Genomic DNA, 18,860 nt, shown 5'->3' with positions numbered 1-18,860 from the left:
AGTTAAAATTTTGTTAAAAGAATAAAGCAGCAAAAGCCTTGGTAATGAAGTTTAATTCAAAGGAAATGTGCAATAATTTTCAATATTCTTTCTCAAAAAATTGTCAAAAATAATCATTTTATCAAATAGCAGTTTGAACTTTTTCATGAGCACAACTTTTCAAAACGCTAATTAACATGTTTTTTTACAAAATAGTTTAAGACGCAATAAAATGAAAATAAAACTTTTTATTACTTATTCTTATTTATATGCAAACAAAATATTTTAAAACAAAACTATTATGGAGACGTATAGTCAAATTAGTTATTATTTGCTTGGTTGCTATTTGGAACTGATGCTTTTATAAATATTAATTTTTATTGCGATTCATAATTTATGAATTTCTTTTATGATGAGCGCTTGTCACAGAAAATATGGAGAGTAAATTTGATGCTGTTTTAATTAAATGCAAAATTTTATAATGTTGCTTTCATCTGCGTGCAATCATTTTCAACAACAATACGAAAGTTTGAATAACAATGTAACTGATTCAGTTATAATTTCGATCGATTCGAACACAATTTTGTAACTCTGCAATATAGAGTAGCGTTAATCTCATGAGATTGCCAATTTATAATTTCACTTGTTATATATTCATGAATATTCTATTCAATTTGTATAAATTTCAAATAATTTTTTCCCCAAGATATGATGAAAATGATGATTAATATGAAAGTTGAACTTATTTCATAAGATAATAATAAATACAACCAACTGTACAAACAATCGCAATATAAACTGCAACAGAGACAATAATCGCCGCAGTTGCAGTCGTATAATTAATTGAAAACAATTAAATTGTGGAGGTAAAATGTAGCAATTTTTATTTGCACACTAAAAATCTCTTCTCTTCTTATTCGTGCAAAAAATAAATTGTTCTAAATAGCAAATAATGGTCAGATCAATTGCAATTTTTATTTTCTCATTTGTATGCAAATAAAATTTATTTGAATAGAATTTATTTTAAAAAATTTAAACAGACATTTTCATGATTCATTATTTGAATCTGAAAAAGTTTTTAAAAAATTAACATTTTCAATTACATTTATTATTATTGTAATGTTAATGTTTGACGAGTAGAATGAGAATAAATGAAAAGATGATAATTTCAATTGAACGTCGTTTTTAAGATTATTTTTTTTTCATTGTATTTGTTGAAAATTAAAATTTTAATTTTGGCAAAAATGTTTCAAAAGAAAATTCACCGTTGCTTGGTTGTGCAAAAATTGCATCTTGCAACGTAACGTTGTTGCTGTTGTTTATTTGTTGTTGAGAAACAAAAATGCTATATACGTCAAAAAGTTTATGATAAGTTGAGCACAAAGCAGACGTAGAAAAAAAAAATTAAACTTTCAACGTTGAAAGCTTTAGTTCTGTTTCTTTTAGCTAATCATGGGCTTGTTGTGCTGTTGTTATGCTAACGTTGTTGTGGATTAGCAGATATGTTAATTTTTGTTTGGTTCTCATTAAGGTTAGTATCATCAATTATCATTTCATCCGCTAGCAAGGAAAACAGTGTTCTCGTTCATTCAAGCGTCGGCTAACTGTGAAGCTAAGCTGAAAAGAGCTTAAAATGACAAACATCTGCAATTGAAATGTTTCATAATATTCAGTTGAGCCTCAACTATATTTTTCAGGTATTAGAATTAATTTTTTTTCAATTTTGTCCACTTCATCTTTTCATATTTTATTCTGTATTGCAAATTATGAATGGAATTTGAAGCGGGATAGAGAAATTGCATTTTTTTGAATCAGTTTTATTAAAAAAAACAGACAAAAATTGTTCATTATTTCTTGGGTTGCTTGGAATTAGATCCGTCAATTGACTTTTCCAAAGAAGAGAAGAAGAAGAAGAAGCATTTGAGAAAAATATTCAAAGCAGAGGATGAGAAAAAATTTTTCCGACATGTGTTGTTACTTCAGGGTTTCAGTGCTTAATTCGAGGGAGTGGCTATTCGTATGCTTGGAAGAAAAGTGTTCACGTCACCAATACTGACGAGATTTATTTGTCAAATCGACATGCCGCTTAATGAGACTTGAAAAACGCTCCAATCCAATGCCAACAAAGGTAAACATCCTTCTCATTAGCGAATATCGTCCAGACTAGAACTGGGGTCGTTCTTTGGCAAATAACACCAACACACAGCAGGTCGTAATCGCTTTAAGAGGTGCCATTAACGTTGATTCATCGCTTTGCACGCAGTTTTATTGATCAAAAGTGACGAAGAGTAGCTAATCCCAAGGACGTTGCACTGGGCAATTTCTTTTCCACAAATTTTGTCCATTTTCAATGCGAGCTTTTTCACACCAGACAGACGATCAGTATTGGTCAGCAGAGGTCATGGCAAACGCGCTGAGCATAAGCAGGCTAATAAAAGGGCAGGGTTGAAAAAGACCAACATCAACCAGTTTGCTGTGAACAATATATATGCATATATTTTCAATACAAACAATACAATTTGAAATTACCCAACCCCCCTCCCCCTCCATCACAGAATGCATCAATTTACGTCCATGCAAATTGCACAACATGCTTCAGAATAAGAACAGGTAATGGACCTTTTCAATTTTTTAATTTATAAAATTTATCCAAACTTTTATTCACTTATATATGCAAAATTTACGCTAAACTGTATCTGATTTGTTGCATTTGCAAAATTATTTCATTTTCATATCAATTAACAACAGGGAGGGGGAAATATATTGTCAATTAATTGGACAAAATAACTTCTACGACAAGCCCACAATCAAATATAATGCTACAAAAATAATTAGTTAACTTGTTAAAATAAATCCTTGAACCATTTTGACAGTACTTGTTTTCTGTTTTCTATTTTGCGAACATAACTTTCAGATCAATGCAGAAATATTTGATTGACAAAACCATCTTTACATCATGTGGAGAAAATTACAATTTTGCAAGAAATATTTTTCTCAAACCACTGCCAGTTTACTTCTTTTTTTTTACCTTTTCACAAGCAAATCTAATTTCGCAGATTGCATTACGTATTAAATATGACAGTTTAAAAGGTATTATTAAAAAAAATGAAACACACGTGAAGTAAGTACGTGCCAAGTCATTCGAATGTTATTATTTGATCAAATGAAGCATGCACTAAAACAAATTACTAACCAGGTGATTGATTTTAAATATTATGAAATATTTACTAAATAAATGACTTATTCTTGCATAAAAGTTGAATAACAGAATGCATTTGTTAGTAAATGTTTTTTCACTCAACTTTATTTTTAGCAAAGTGAAATTTTCACTTTGCTAACAGATGTGACTCTACCCTCTTTGTTTGTTAACAAGAACAAATGCAGCTGTACTATCAACGTCTCATTGTTTACACTTATCCGTATTATTGTGGATAATCTATATTTTTAGATTAACCAATGCGTCATCTGCAAGTTGTAATTAGCCGTAGTTTTCAGATAATTTTATAAATAAATAAATAGTTACAAATTACTGTTACAACTTTTCATTTCAACATTGATAAAAAAAATTATGATCATTATTATGATAATAAATTCCATTGTTGAATCAACTTGTTATTTAAAAGTATAATAATTGCGTAGATAGTTGAATTTTGATTCACACGTAATTCCATTTCTTTTTCTCTACTCACCACAGTTTTGTATGATGCAACATAAAACAACACTAACATCAGAAAATAATTACACGTGTACCAATTGTAATAATTTGTTTTGGGAATTATTTCTAGCAAGTAAATATTTAAAATTTCCATCTCAAATAACAACACCGTCAATTTGTGAAAGTTTACAGTAGACTAACCTGATTTTCTTTATAGTTGTACTATACTGTTGTTTGTTGCACCCAAAACGGTGTAAGTGGATCATTGGTCTGGTGTTAGTTCGGCTGCGTTTTCGGTTGCCGATCGTTGAGGGCAACCTCAAATTCTTCAATACTACATTATTTGAAGAGTTTGAAGAAAGATTGAGAAAAGCGATGACTTCTTGTTCAGACGAAGCAAAAGCATCGACAAGTTGCAACGGAGACAGCGCCGAGCCGCCGCTTTCTCAATACACAAAAGAGAAAGCGAATCGGACACGTCTAATTCTCGAAACATACTACAGCAATCTGGCAATGCAAAAGGCAGAACGTGATCTGAGGTAATATTGTCAGATGGAATTGATTTTCCCAAATTCCATTGTTTGAAACAAAATATAGGTTCAAAAAGTTGGAAAAATTGATGGAAGACGAAAACTTAGCCGAAGAAGAGGTATGGGCTATTTTTTTTTAAATAAATGATTTGTCCAGAGTATGAGAGATTTGGTGTTGTTGGTTTTCAATTTTAGAGGAAGAAGCTTCGTAAAGCTCACGCGGCTAAAGAGACGGAATTTCTTCGCCTTCGTCGCATCCGTCTGACTGTTGCCGACTTTGAACCTTTGAAAGTGATAGGTCGGGGTGCTTTTGGTGAAGTCAGACTAGTGCAGAAGAAGGATACAGGCCACGTGTATGCCATGAAAATTCTTCGAAAAATAGATATGCTTGAAAAAGAGCAAGTGGCTCATGTCCGCGCTGAGCGCGACATCCTCTCCGAAGCAGACTGCGATTGGGTAGTCAAAATGTATTATTCGTTTCAAGATGCCAGTAATTTGTACTTAGTGATGGAATTTTTACCTGGTGGTAATTGCTTTTTTTATTTTGTTGCTTTATTCTTTTGTTTGGATGCATAATTTTAAGGTGACATGATGACATTGCTGATGAAAAAAGACACCTTAAGTGAGGAGGCGACTCAATTTTATATCGGCGAAACAGCGCTAGCAATAGAATGCATTCATCGACTCGGGTTCATTCATCGCGACATAAAGCCGGACAACTTGCTTCTTGACGCACGGGTAAACATTGATTCTTTTATTGGAAAAGTTGCTGATAACACAAATGACTCATAAATTCCTTGGTCGATTTGATGCAATTCAGTTGAAATGAATTGAATAATTTTATTATTATGTATATATTTCTTTTTTAATTCTTGGTGAGTGTGTTTAATTGGAAAATTGCAATGCTTCTTTATTTGATCAGGGCCATTTGAAGCTGTCCGATTTTGGCCTTTGTACCGGATTGAAAAAGGCTCATCGGACGGATTTTTACCGCGACTTGTCCCAAGGTATTCCTTCAGATTTTCTCACGAAGCCGTGCAATTCAAGGCGTCGTGCGGAAACTTGGAAAAGGAATCGACGTGCACTGGTTGGTGACTTTTGGGTGAATAGAAAATTTCAAGCCCACCAAATTTAATCCTACATATAGGCTTATTCGACGGTCGGAACGCCGGACTACATTGCACCGGAAGTGTTTGTTCAAGGCGGGTATACGAGTTCGTGTGATTGGTGGTCCCTTGGTGTGATAATGTTCGAAATGTTAATAGGTAAGAATGAAATATGGTTGTGTTGTTGTTATTTTTGACGGTGGAATATATTTTGAATTCCAGTAGTGAAATAATTGATGATCGCGTGTAATTAAAATGGTTTACACAGGTTGGGGGGGGGGAGGAATTGTTTGAACTAGAAATGGTAAATTTTTAAGAGGCAGGTTTTACTTTCACAATGGTGATTGATTCTCGAATGAGAATCATTTATTTGTTGTTTTCTCAGCGGTAATTTGCCTAGCAGCGACAAACGATTCAATGCTGCTTTCAAGAAGTTTAAGGTGAATATGTTGATTTGGCATGTGGATTTTGCAGTTGAACAAGTTTTGACGTGTTCTATGTGGAAAAGCACACATTTTTGAACAAAAGTTAGTTATATAATGAAATATTTGATTGAATTGGCATTATTTACAATGTGAAACGTGTTTTTATTATTTATCATTATTTATATGAAGAAGCAGCAGCGCATAATTGGCTGATTATGTTGCAATATTGCATTTGAAGTAGCTTTATGTTTTTTCGTTTGATTATGAAAAGGTGATTTCAATTAAATGTATATCATTCTTAATTTCTTTCTTTTTTTTTCTATGTTGCTTTCCTCTGAGCTTTCAATTCATCTGTTCCAGCTTCATTGTTACCGTCACGGCTGAAAATTTCGAAATAGCTAATGAATAAATAAATTGTCAAACTGGAAATCCGTTGACGTCACGATGCGAAAATAAGAATCATTTTTTCACATTATAATAATAAGCAGTGAAGAAGATTGCAAACTTTTTCGATTTATTTATTGACATGTTTGAAAATTTGGAAGAAAAAAAGCACTTTGTGAAGCTCGCCTTCAGCTTCGAATTAAAACTTCAAAACAGTAATAATGATCATCGTGCGGCTGTGTTTTGACCTTTAGCTTTGCTCCACATTAAATGGAACGTCAAAATTATTTAAATGACGTTTTAATGATTTTAATTAATTTAAAGTCATGTGAAAGTGTCATTTTTTGTTTCTTATTTTTGATGAACTAAATTATGGGTGAATTTGAAATGCCAAGTGAAATAATTTGAAAATTATAAAGCTGTGCTTATAATATAGCTCATATTTTGCCTTCTGCTCAATTCTGTAACATTTTTTCAGTTTTTTGTAACGTTTGTAGTGAATGTTTATGATGTTTTTTTTCAATTTTTTAAATTTATGAATTGGCACTTCTGAAATGATGTATGTGTTAATCCACTGATTTAGGAAAAGAATACTTGTCGAGTTGTTTGTTGTTTAAAGTGATAAAAACGAACTTTCAGGATATCCACCGTTTTGTTCAGAAACACCACAAGAAACGTATCGCAAAGTTCTTTGCTGGCAGCAGACGTTGATATTCCCACCAGAAATGCCAATTTCTAAAGAAGCAAGGAATTTAATAAAGCGGTAAATTGTTAGATGCGCTGTGCATTGCGTATGGTATGTGTGCATATTTTACAGGTTTTGCTGCGATGTGGAACATCGGCTGGGCAATAGTGAAGCGTTGGAAGAAATTAAAAGAGATCCCTTTTTTGTGAACTTCGATTGGGATCACATTCGCGACAGGCCAGCACCCATACGTGTCAATGTCAATAGTATTGATGATACTTCGAATTTTGATGAATTTCCCAACGTCGACTTGCAGTTGCGTAAGTTGGCAATAATTTTTTCTTGCCCATCAATAATTTATTACTTTATTGTTTACTTTTTTTGTATTATTTTAATTTAATTTAGCAAATCCGTCTCCTGTTGTGAAGCAAAATCGAGCCGGACTTGATTTTGATGCGGATCTTGTTTTCATGAATTATACATTCAAGAGGTTCGAAGGTTTGACGCAACGTGGTGCACTACGTCATCCAGAGTTGAAGTAATCGAAGAAGGAGAAGAAAAAGAAGAAAAAATGTTTCACTCTCCGGTGAAACAAACCTGCTACAGCTTCTTATATGTGATTGATTTTCGCATTCACATGCGTGTTTATATAATTTATTCTCACATCAAAGTAACAACAACATCCTCTGTGTATGTGTGGAATAAGCTTTGAAAGTTGCGGTTTTAAAAAAATTCCAAAAAATAATGTTGGTTTTTTGGATGGATGAGGCAAAAGTTAAGAAAAGGAAGTAAAAAAGGACAGAATATTCATTTTAAAAAAAACTTCAACAGTTGGTTGGTTGTTTTATTTTTCTTCTTTTTTTAATTTTATTCTGGTGCGACTAGTAAATTCCTAACAAAACGTTCACTATTATTATTATTCATATTGAATCGTATTTTTTTAACGAATATGCTCTACGAAATGGCGGCAGTTGCTCAACGAGGACCTGGACCTTATATATATGTAAGAATAAACCAATGATCACAATTTTTATAATAACGATTTTTTACCTTAAAAAATAAGAAACTTGAATTTTAATTCTGATGCATTCCTATATGTGCATATGTTGGGATGCAAAATAATTGTGAGATGTTTGAGAAGAAAAAGGCATTGATGAAACAAAGTATTTTTCGAAATATTCACATGCAGAAGAAATTTGTCAGAAATTGAGTGAAATGAAGACAATCACATTGAAACGTAAATGCTTACAGTTTATGGATGTTTTCGCAAACAGCCAACACCGAGAACTACAACAGAAAACAATAAAGCAAATGTTATTTTAAATTGTTTCCATTATAAGTCGTGTCGAGCTGTCGATAGGATAGCTTTAATGGGCTTTTGTAAATCTTGTGACAATAATACATTGTTTATATGCATGGAACAGGGAAATGAATGAAATATTCTGATGACAAAGGCTTGTCTGAGAAAATAAAACTGTTATCTCAGTGCAGTTATAAAACACGCGAATCTACTTTTTGGAATAATTGGGAAAAAGCTTAAAAAGCATTAATCGATAAAAAATAATTGTATAATTGAAGGAAATCGAACAACTAAGTATTTCACAAGTTACATGTAATATTGACATTCATTTAATGCAAAACACTTTACTGTTGAGATCATAATAAAACTATGAAATAATGTAAAGCAACTTTATTATACAAAATATCACATCTATAAATCGATTATCCAAACTTAAAACTTATTCATGAAATGTCAACAGGTTATCTATTAAGGATTGGAAAAAACTGCAAAATAGTGCAGCGCAAATTTTCATCCACCTGGAGCACAGCAGAAGCATTTTCATGTCCACAGTAATTGGGTATGCTGGAAACCGTAATCAATTTTTTGTTACCAAAAAATCTGAATCCTTCTTTGAAATTTTCATGCGCTCGAACAACCAAATCAATATTCAAGAATTTGCAAAAGTCTTTTATTGCTGATCCACCAAACGAATATCCAGCACGTCGTTTCCTAGGCTTATACCAACAATTCTTATTCACTGGATCTGACCACAGCATATCATTCAACAGTGTACAACTCTGAACGGATGTTGGACGTTGAATACTTTTATCTATAAAATCTATTCTATTAAGCGCTGGTGTTGGACCACCGTGGACGCAAAATATTTTATCCGACACTATTGCTGCAGCTGGCAACCAGTCAAATACCAACTGAATCTTTTGAAACAGCACTACTGAATGCTTGTTTAAGCATTCTTTGTAAAAACCAAATTTCTTGTTCATTACTTCGCATTCATGATTGCCGCGAAGTAGAAAAAAATCATTCGGATACAATACTTTAAACAAGAACAACATTGTTATCACTTCAGTGCTGGTTGCCCCACGATCTACATAGTCACCCAAAAATAGATATCGTTTCTTTGGTGGCCAACCACACTTTTCAAACATCCGAACCAAATCGTAATACTGTCCATGAATATCACCACAAATGAGTAATGGTGGTTTCAACTTCAGTAAAGCTTTTTCGTTGCTCAACGCACCATATGTGTAATCGAGTAGAATGCTCATCTCATCCTGAGAAAGCGATTTGTTGTTGAAAATCTTATTCAGCATACAGTAGAGCCAACCATAATCCAACTCTCTGTCATTAAGGTTTCTTAAACTTCTTCAAAAAAATAAAAGTTAGAAGAATATTAAACTTTAATCGAAATTACTTACCTGTTTCTTTCATCGTCACGCATTTTGAGCACACAACGCGTTGCTGCAGCAGCTACCAAATAAGTCTTTGTTATTTTGTTGTACTTTAAATATGGCAAAAGACAATCAGGTCATCTTACAATGAACACTTCTACAGTATTCACAAAACTGCATAGATTAGTAGATCAGTTAGCTGCTATTCGTTGTCATTGTGGGAATGCTAACACGCTTTAAACTTTTGCTTATCAGTTTTTTAGTATTCAGCAATTAGTTAGGTCGACTTTGCAAAAATAACTCATTTCACTTATGGGTCAGTACAGCAATTATTACAGTATGATAATCTGATAATAAGGCATTTGTTTGTTGGAAATTTGGTAAATGGTGACCTTTTAGCCTCAGCTGTTCTGCATGTTTCACTGTTTGAATTTATAAAATTAAATATTGCTTAATAGGGAATGACTCAGAGGAGAAGAGAATGAGTTGCCTGCTGAACATAACCCAATGAATATTGTTTATTCAGAAATTTTATTTTATTTATTTTCATTACCTTAATTTTAATTTATATTTATATAAATTATATAATATGTAATTATGCTTACATGATACTCAAACATTTTAACTTGTAATAACTAATTTTTACAGAGATGCCATTTGCTTTGAACTTATCGTCACTCCCTTGTGTGCATTAATTAAATAAAGTTTTAAAGGAGAGTATTTAAAGTGTGATAAGCAATTAATAGCAGAGTAAGATTTTTTATCATTATTCTTTTACGGAATAAATTTCGTTTCATGTATACAAAAAGTTTCTTACATATACACGTGGATCAAATTCAAAAAGTGACTTTATAAATGCATCTGTATTGTTCTGATACCATTATGATTACCAACAATAAAATATATAATAAATATTAGAATTTACTAAGATTCTCAAATAAACTTTTTAATTTATTCGTTAATGGAAATATATCACCCTTTCTTCAAAATCCTATTATATCTCAATATCACTAATAAATTTTAGCTACTCAAGAGTAACAACCTTTTAGCATTACGCTGGAAGGTGTGGCTGTTGCAGTTTCCTACAAGTCGTTCCTGAGAAAAACTAAAAAACTGATTGATAAATTAATAGCAAACAATTTGTTCTTTTCTTTTGCTTTCAGAAACAACTTCACTAACCAATTTATGCACTACATTTATGTGATAGTAAGCACTCTGATGGGCAATGGGAGAAAGGCAATTTTCAATACCCAGATGCCTATTAATTGCCTACAGGCTTTATCCAGATTTCAAATTTTGTTAGCTTTGCTATGTTGTGAACTCAAAATTTGCTCACTTGTGGCAGAAATTTATATTCTAAATGCTGAATTCTAAATGAATGCTTTACTAAATGATTGTGTTAAATGTTTTGTGAGTTCAACGAACGCGCTGACTGTTGTGCCAAGTAATAGAAGTATACTGTACGGTGTGTATTATCCAACATTTAGATGATGGGATATTGGAGTTGTTTCAACGTAATGTGTCCAGAATTTATTTGTTTGTCATTTAATCGAAAGAAAGCTCTATCATCGACTCTACTACTAACTACAAAGCGAAAGGCTGTAAAATAAATTGCTGTCAGATAAAACGGCATGCTCATTATAAATGTAAATAAATGTACTTTCAGTAAAATAAAAGAGCATGCTCATTACTGCAAATTAATTATTACTGTGCAATTGAGCAGAAAAAAAATGGCTGCACTGTTTCAAACATTTCGTTCATTGTTTGCTGGAATGCAGAAGCAATAATAAGCAATACTGGAAAATTATGTGTCTTAATACAGATATTATCTTAAAACATAATATCTTAAAACAAATTTTCTCACTGGTTAAAGAATTTACAGTTATGTTTTGGAAAAGAAGATGCAGTGATGTGAATTTACTTTTAACTGAAATAATTTAAAATAATTTCTTTTTGATGCAAAAATGCAAATAATAAATTAAAATCGTTAACCTTAAATTTTAAATGTTCAGTAAGTGATAACATAAAATTATAATGGTTATTTATAGTTTATGACTATTTCATGTGCATTTTTGCTCATTATCATACATCATGCAAGTTTAAATTTCAAAATCTCGAGTTAATCATTGTTTAATTTTAACACTTTACAAGTTATTCATCTTAAGTTTTATGTTTTTTGTCATTAATGATGCCTTTAAAACCACTTCTCATCAGCCACTTAGCAAATTCCAGTTACGATGTTTTTGTATTACTAGAAAGTAATTTCTAATAATGTATTTAATAACTGATTACTTGAAAAGCCAATGTTAAGTCATGACATTTATGCGTGTGTGTGTGTGTAATTTCACTCCATAATTTTATGCTGTGAAACTGATACCGTAAAATATTTTTCCAACGTGCCATCCGTTTGAAATTTAATCTGAGAGATAATGTAGATTGATTATAAAATTGATAATATAGAGCAGAATTAACAGCTTTCAATCAAACAAACATTCGTCTGTGATGAAAAGTAATTCAGCATGAAATTTGCGTCGCTTGTTCATCTCACGGCCATTTTAATATGTATACAAGTTATGATTTAAATCTTTTTTTTCAATTATGCATTTAATTTAGATTTTTCAATCGAAACAACTGACAGTAGTTTAACCAGATTTCAACTCGAAAAACAACTCTTGAGGAAGTATAATCGTAAACTACGGCCGACATCAGTCAAAAGCTACAAAACATTGGTAAAAATGGCTGTTCATGTAAAGCGTATTCGAGAAGTTGTACGATCTTTGTTTTCTTCAATGATTTCCTTCATTCAATTTAAAAGCTGTCTAAATTTTTAGGATGATGTGCAACAAACCATGTCTGTCAATGCTGTTGTAATACTGGTAAGTTTCTAATTTTTAAGTTGTGAAGTTGAATGATATTATTAAATAATAATAATCAAGTCAGGCGTATAACTTATTCAAAAAAATATCTTTAATTTGTAGATAAATTGAGTTTCATTTCAAGCAAAATGGTTATGCTGGTTAAAATTAAATGCAATACGATTCTAATGCTGTTTATTACACAAAAATGCAAAAGCTTTTATTTGAGATTAGATTTTTTTATGTTATAAAACATTTACTATTTGCGGAGAATTTATCTCAGTGTAAAATAAAGTTTAAATCTAATGAGATAATACTTCGCTAAAATAATGAAATGACAAAATAAATCAGTAATATTGCTAAAATTTAAATAACGCAGTTTTTTATTTGTCCAAGTCAAATTATTGTAAAAGTTAAACTGTTCATTGTTTATTCACTATGTGAAAATTATATTTTATGATAAGGGTATTTAGCTGCCAACAGTAAAGCATCAGTAGTGAACATTTTTTCTTGGATGAGAAAAAAGAAATAACTCTGAAGAGCATATCTTTTTCTTTTATTCTTTTTTAAATAGAGCTGGACAGATGAGAGACTTTCGTGGAATGCTACCGTGTATAACAAAAGTTCCAGCATTTTGGTTGAATCTTGGACTGTGTGGCAGCCAGATTTAACAGTTTTTAATTCGTAAGTTAGAAATTGTTCAAAAGAATGCACTATTTAAACGCTTACTTTATACTTTGTTGCTAAATTTAAATAAATGGTTAGCATTTGATTGAGATTCTGCATTTGCAATGCAACACTGTGAATTTATTTCCGAAATATAACTATTGGAAATTCTTTAAGTGATAGGTATTTTCAGAGCTAAAAGTCAAGAGGCTTCTCTTTCTTACGGCAGATATCCTCTGCTGTTGCATTCCAATGGAACATTGCAATCAACTCAAGATTTTCGATTTTCATTCTCCTGTAAATTTGACTTCCATCATTTTCCAGTAGATGAGCAAAAATGCCAAGCTGTCATGTCTGCATGGATGTACGACGCGACTGAAATCGACTGGGATTGGTCAGATTTTGCGCTTGCCAAGGTATCGTTTATTAATTGCAGAAAATATTTTTGCTTAATAGCATTTATAAATTTTTAATTAATTAACAATTACATTTTTTTGAACAATTAGGATAAATTTACTAAATAAGTAAATATTAAAATTGTTATTCATTGTAAAATCAGACAAAAATATTTCAAAGTACAAGAAAATAAATACAGAAATAAGTAAATCAGAAATTAAAAAATTTAAATTTCAGAGTGGAGTAGATGCATCATTCCTGAGTTACAATTCCGGACAAACAACTGCAGGTTGGAAATTACTGAATGTAACTCATCGCAGAGTGTACTGGAGTCCGAACGGATATGTGACTGAATCGCCAAAGATGGACAATTTAAAAAATATGTGGACGGCAATGATATTAGATTTTCACATAAAACGTTCTCGACCGTACTTTTATTTGGTTGACACGCTGCCAAATGTTCTTTTCGCTTTGCTAAACTTATTCGCCTTTTGGACAGAAGACAACACACACGCCATAGCCTTGAGCTTGGTATCCTTGTTTGGTCAAGCGTTTTTCTCTTGGGGCATTTTGAAGCAACTGCCACCAGCTGCTGGTCGCACACCTAAGATTGGTATAAAATTTTCTCATTTTCTCAGTGTATCCAAAAATAAACACAATCCCTATAATTTTAGCTGTTGCCAATGCGTTGAATTTCATCATTTCCGGCTTCATCCTACTGCTGCACATCACTTTCGAAAATGAACGCGTCGTATCCATGCAGAACAAAGCATTTACACCGTTGATTTCTTTGGCCAAAAAATCTGCCCTATTCTCATGGAAAGGAGTTCGTCTGAATCGTCCAGGGGATGGTTACGTCAGTCTCTTACAATCAACCAGAGCCGCGGAAACGGCTGATACGCAAACTTCTGAAAACACGGCTCCACTCGACCAGGCATTTGTCATGCGTCGGGCAATTTTCTTTTTGATTCTCACCATATATATATTATTTTTCATTTCATACTTGATCATCTGATTTGCATGCAGTTGAACAATTTTCAATCAGTGATTATACCTTACGCTGACAGTATGCTTCTTCTTCAGCATAAACAGCAAAATATGCATATATTTTTTTGCCTAAATGCGCACAGATAGCTATTCTCACATTTAATTCAACAAAAATGCTTAAATCAGTGCTAATACGATTATTTTTGCACTTCTTTTCAGTAAAAAAACATTATTTTTAATAAATAAAAGAACATTATCTGCACTATACTTTTCTTGCAAACTTCTAGGTACAGATGCATCACTGAAAAACATTTTTCTGAAAAATTAACAGAAAAAAGCTAAATAAAACACAATAAACTTCAACAAGAGCTCTTTTCTGAATCACCATACTTTATTTCAACTGATTTCCATTAAAATAACATGAACAGACAGCACTTTCATCACTTCAACAGCATGGAAAATAAAATAAACGGCTTTAAAAACTGATAAACAAAAATAAAACAGACTACATAAAATTTAAAAAGTTGAAAAATAATTTAACACAATGAATGCTAAATAACGATATCACAAAAGCAGTACATTGAAAACAATGAAAAACGGTTAATACTGCTTGAATTGAGAACGCATTTGAAATGGCGTTGGAATTCTTTCGTCCTACTCTTGCAAAAGTTATAAATCTATAATATATTAAAAATTCTGTAAACTTGTTCCAAATTTCATACATTTTGCTCACCTTGCATCTCTTTACTTGATGAGCTTTCTTCAAGCTGAAAAAATTCCCTCACTTTCAAAAGATTTTGCTCATCCAAATAATAAAAAGCCATCAGCGCGTCATGCTTCCTTGCATAGTCCAACACCTCGTCAAGTGAGCCAACATTTTCAGAATCTAAATAATATACTCTGATGGAATGAGTCAAAATTCATGACAAAGATTCAATTTCACACCAGACACTGCCGAACCATCCGACACATTCATACCTTCCTTAAAGATAGATGCTTGCTGTAAACGTTCCCATTCCAACTCTTCCACAGCCTTGCCAACCGAATCAGAAGACAACTGCATACTATCTTCCAAATCGTCATTTGTAATGATATTTGAAATTTTTTGCGTTGTCTCATTTTTCGGTATATCGTCACCATCGACCAAAAAATCGAATTTCATTTCTCTCATCAAATATTGATTGTTTTCAGTGGACGCAGTTGGCAAACTGAAATTGCGATGAACCTGCAACGCATCAAAATTGCTCGCAACGTCCGCAGAAAATGTCGAGTAGCTCAAATCTTTCACATTCAAGCTACATTTGAAACTGAAAATGTAGAAAAATGTAAAATTGGAAAAAAAATTAATAATAAAATAATAAAACCTTGGCCCGTAGAAACGATTCTGTATGTCAACTTGATTGAAAATAAACTGCATTACATCTTTGGTTGCCCTAATCATTTGCGATGGTACACCGACAAATAATCTGAAATGGAACTTCAATTTTGTAAAAATTTTTAAACTTATAAAGCGAATTAATTATACAATTACTTTTTCATCATCAGAAAACTGAGATCAAGCGGCAACATCCACGGTAAAGATAAAATTCTCAACAGAGTAACAGGTCGACTATAAAAGAAGTATCGCAAAATGGAATTTTCGTACGCAATTGCTTCGCTGAACGCTAAATTGAAAATATGCAAAATGCATTAATGAAATGAGGAAATTTTGAAAAGCAAAGCCAATTTTACAAGCTCTGATGACATCTGGCAGACCCTTGCGAGGAGCCCTGGCGGCGGTATCTTTGCAACGTTTGCAATCGAACTCTATTGGCCGATGATCAGGGTTCATCGTAATGGAAACACGCCTCGGCAATACTCGCCCGCGCTCTGTGCTGCCCTCTTCACTGTTGCGCTGTTGTTCATCTTTCATGAAAACACAGGAGCGAACAGCAATGCAATGCGCACAATGGAACAAATCTGAAACAGAAAATCTTGCTTCGAAACTTCTCCTATGGTGCTATTCCATAATTACTGTGAGATGCCAAAAAGCGAAGGGTATCTTCAAATCCTTGTTGACACATATCTGACATCACTTCTGGGTGAGGAGGAAAAAGTGCAACTGCAATACGATACATGTTTCTGCTTGTAAAACGAATGCTGGTGTTTTTAAAATTGAAATTCAAAAATGATTCCGAATCTGCATCCACCGGACAAATGTCCGCTTCACCCGAGAATGGACTGACGGTAATGGTATTCTCGCCCAATATAGGTAAATTGTCAGACCATCCACCGTCAATGTATTTCTGTTTTAAAAAAAAATACAAATGCATTCGCTTGCATTATACAACAAAATGCAAAAAGAATTTCCAACTTCTCCTCGAAATTTCGGAGCTTTCGTGCCAGAGTAAAATGGAATAAATGCACTGCAAACCAAAGCATCGACCAGATCTTCCTTGGAATGGAACTGTGAGACCATCACGTTACGTCCATCCGACAAACGTGTTAGCGAAAGGTGCAATCGACCACTGGCAATTTTGTGTGCATCGTCTGGCAATGAGTTCATCAAACCTTCTCGAACAATGTTATTCAAACTGAACGACGGATGCAACGGACCCAACGCATTCTTTCGAGCTTTGATCGCCACTTTCAGTACAACACTAGTAGCTTGTCCTGAATAATGTAATGAAAAAAAGCTTTTTTCATTTGAAATTCATTCACACATAATTTAAAAATCTCACGTCGATTTGTATTATAAACCATCCTAACAAACAAAAAAACAACATACCCAAACAAATGTTGCAGATCAATGCACAGGCTGCAATGCCTCCACCAGATGCACCACCAATTTTGTTCAGTAAAAAGTCTGGAGCATATTTTTGTAACGCAGATGCCACTCCAATATGGTAGATACCGAGGAAACCACATCCTGAGAAGGAAACATTCATTGTTTCACTTCAAACGACACTGCAATGAACTAAAACAAAAATATGAAATTTTAACATGGTACCGCATGGAAAATTTCTCATCTGTCATATCCATTAACAAAGCAACTTACTCATAAAACTATTATGCAGTTAAATGAAAAATTCATTTTACAATGAATAATAAACAATTGATAATAAAATTTAAAACAAATGCAAATTTTAAACTTAAAATTATAGTCAACATCGATTCTAACTTAAATTCAAAACTTTAAACTAATTAACACACGTTTTATAACTTAGGAAATTCATCCCACTACCTAACCACACTTCCAATAATAACTAAAAATATTTCCTATTCAACTTGTTTGATACAATATAACTTTATTTTAAATCCGCTATTCTTATGAACAAAATTTCGTTATTGAAGTAATCACATATTATACTTCTCAAAAAATTAAAACTACTTACTTTCTAACTTATTTTAACATTCTACTGCAAAATCGATTTTTATTTATCACATAATCCAAAAAATACAGTAGCATGCATAATTACATTACAATTTAAAAAATTAAGTTCATTAAAAATATTAAAATACTCACAATTTAATCGCTGTTCGATGATTTCCACAGCTGCAGCATGACAGTGTGCTACAGTACAAAAGAAAATCATGTTGTAATTGTCAACAATTCTTATCAATCAATATTATCATTTCAAAATGTTACGCATGATTAAATAATAAAAATGTTAAAATATATGTTTGAAAGAATTAACAAATCATGCAAGTGAACATATTTTTAGTTAATCTAGAAAGCTTTATTATTATTGCCAGTATGGGACAAAGAGCTTCCTGTATCTTATCTCTATCGGCATAATTTAAGCATGTAAATAACTGCTACTTACTGAGCGGTCGCAGACATTTTTATTGATTTGCTCCAATTCATTGATAATACCCGCATTTCCTAATTTGCTATTTATCATTACTTGTTTATTATTCTGACGTTTGTTTCTGTCAGTTGTTATTTGTGTATACGATAGCACATCTTAACTGATGTGCACATTATATGAATTTGTTTTTTATTTTAAATTATTTTTCGGTTATATAATTTACTTTAGAATAAAATGAATGCAGCAAATGAAAATTTGAGATTTATCAAATATAAATAAATATATGTGTTGATAATTATATTTGGTAGCTGGCTCTCGGTATGCTAAACGCGTGTGCTTACCGCGCCGACTTCTATGGTCCAGTCTGATCTGACTGACTCACAAATTTAGTAGACTGTAACTTTGCAGTTTCAGCTTGCTTTGTGCAGTATGCTCAGCCATAGTCAAAATCCTGAACAAAATACAATTTCTAAATAAGGACCGATAAAAAATAATGAGACATGACAAAGAATAAATAAATAATGTGTATTTTTTTATGTAAAATTTAGCAAAAAAATACCCAGATTTTTAATCACTCTCTAATGCTTTTGACGTAAACAAAAGTAATGATTTAAATGTAAAATAAGAACTAAATTTTTGAGATACTTTTTGTCAGATATAATTTAAGGAAAAAATTAACATGCAATAAATTTAATATTACGCGTTCATAC

At 32.2% G+C, this 18,860-nt stretch overlaps 3 protein-coding genes across 3 annotated transcripts; 1 reads left to right on the top strand and 2 right to left on the bottom strand.

The window, feature by feature from the left end:
* Positions 1-4,009: 4,009 nt before the first annotated feature.
* Tsp_06293 (serine/threonine-protein kinase 38) lies at positions 4,010-7,306 on the top strand. The gene is made up of 9 exons (XM_003378315.1): positions 4,010-4,173; positions 4,232-4,283; positions 4,360-4,690; positions 4,748-4,902; positions 5,087-5,251; positions 5,312-5,429; positions 6,719-6,842; positions 6,897-7,084; positions 7,170-7,306. Exons 1-9 carry the CDS (start codon positions 4,010-4,012, stop codon positions 7,304-7,306), a joined length of 1,434 nt encoding a protein of 477 aa, XP_003378363.1.
* A 1,219-nt stretch (positions 7,307-8,525) lies between these two features.
* Positions 8,526-11,143, bottom strand: Tsp_06294 (serine/threonine-protein phosphatase PP-Z2). Its single transcript, XM_003378314.1, has 3 exons — positions 11,041-11,143; positions 9,483-9,534; positions 8,526-9,429 (listed from the first exon to the last, which is right to left on the bottom strand). Exons 1-3 carry the CDS (start codon positions 11,141-11,143, stop codon positions 8,526-8,528), a joined length of 1,059 nt encoding a protein of 352 aa, XP_003378362.1.
* A 3,081-nt stretch (positions 11,144-14,224) lies between these two features.
* On the bottom strand, positions 14,225-17,286 carry Tsp_06295 (phospholipase, patatin family). The gene is made up of 12 exons (XM_003378313.1): positions 17,127-17,286; positions 16,713-17,011; positions 16,374-16,644; positions 16,115-16,318; positions 15,891-16,023; positions 15,724-15,825; positions 15,305-15,666; positions 15,082-15,245; positions 14,958-15,036; positions 14,780-14,832; positions 14,427-14,570; positions 14,225-14,332 (listed from the first exon to the last, which is right to left on the bottom strand). Exons 1-12 carry the CDS (start codon positions 17,284-17,286, stop codon positions 14,225-14,227), a joined length of 2,079 nt encoding a protein of 692 aa, XP_003378361.1.
* Between the last annotated feature and the right edge of the window lie 1,574 nt (positions 17,287-18,860).

The sequence above is a fragment of the Trichinella spiralis genome (assembly GCF_000181795.1).
Source record: "Trichinella spiralis strain ISS 195 chromosome Unknown Scfld4, whole genome shotgun sequence".
Taxonomy (NCBI): domain Eukaryota; kingdom Metazoa; phylum Nematoda; class Enoplea; order Trichinellida; family Trichinellidae; genus Trichinella; species Trichinella spiralis.
This window is presented reverse-complemented; position numbering and strand designations above follow the sequence as displayed.

Bases quoted from the DNA above. Each gene is read 5' to 3' on its own strand.
- Tsp_06293 (XM_003378315.1), top strand. From the start codon at position 4,010: ATGACTTCTTGTTCAGACGAAGCAAAAGCATCGACAAGTTGCAACGGA. The intron at 4,174-4,231 runs GTAATATTGTCA...AACAAAATATAG, and splicing joins AAGGCAGAACGTGATCTGAG to GTTCAAAAAGTTGGAAAAAT. The intron at 5,252-5,311 runs GTTGGTGACTTT...TCCTACATATAG, and splicing joins AAAGGAATCGACGTGCACTG to GCTTATTCGACGGTCGGAAC.
- Tsp_06295 (XM_003378313.1), bottom strand. From the start codon at position 17,286: ATGAATGTTTCCTTCTCAGGATGTGGTTTCCTCGGTATCTACCATATT. The intron at 17,012-17,126 runs GTATGTTGTTTT...TACATTATTCAG, and splicing joins GATCTGCAACATTTGTTTGG to GACAAGCTACTAGTGTTGTA. The intron at 15,667-15,723 runs GTTTTATTATTT...CTACATTTTCAG, and splicing joins AATCGTTTCTACGGGCCAAG to TTTCAAATGTAGCTTGAATG.
- Tsp_06294 (XM_003378314.1), bottom strand. From the start codon at position 11,143: ATGAGCATGCTCTTTTATTTTACTGAAAGTACATTTATTTACATTTAT. The intron at 9,535-11,040 runs GTTAGTAGTAGA...CTTATTTGGTAG, and splicing joins TTACAGCCTTTCGCTTTGTA to CTGCTGCAGCAACGCGTTGT. The intron at 9,430-9,482 runs GTAAGTAATTTC...ATTTTTTTGAAG, and splicing joins CGTGACGATGAAAGAAACAG to AAGTTTAAGAAACCTTAATG.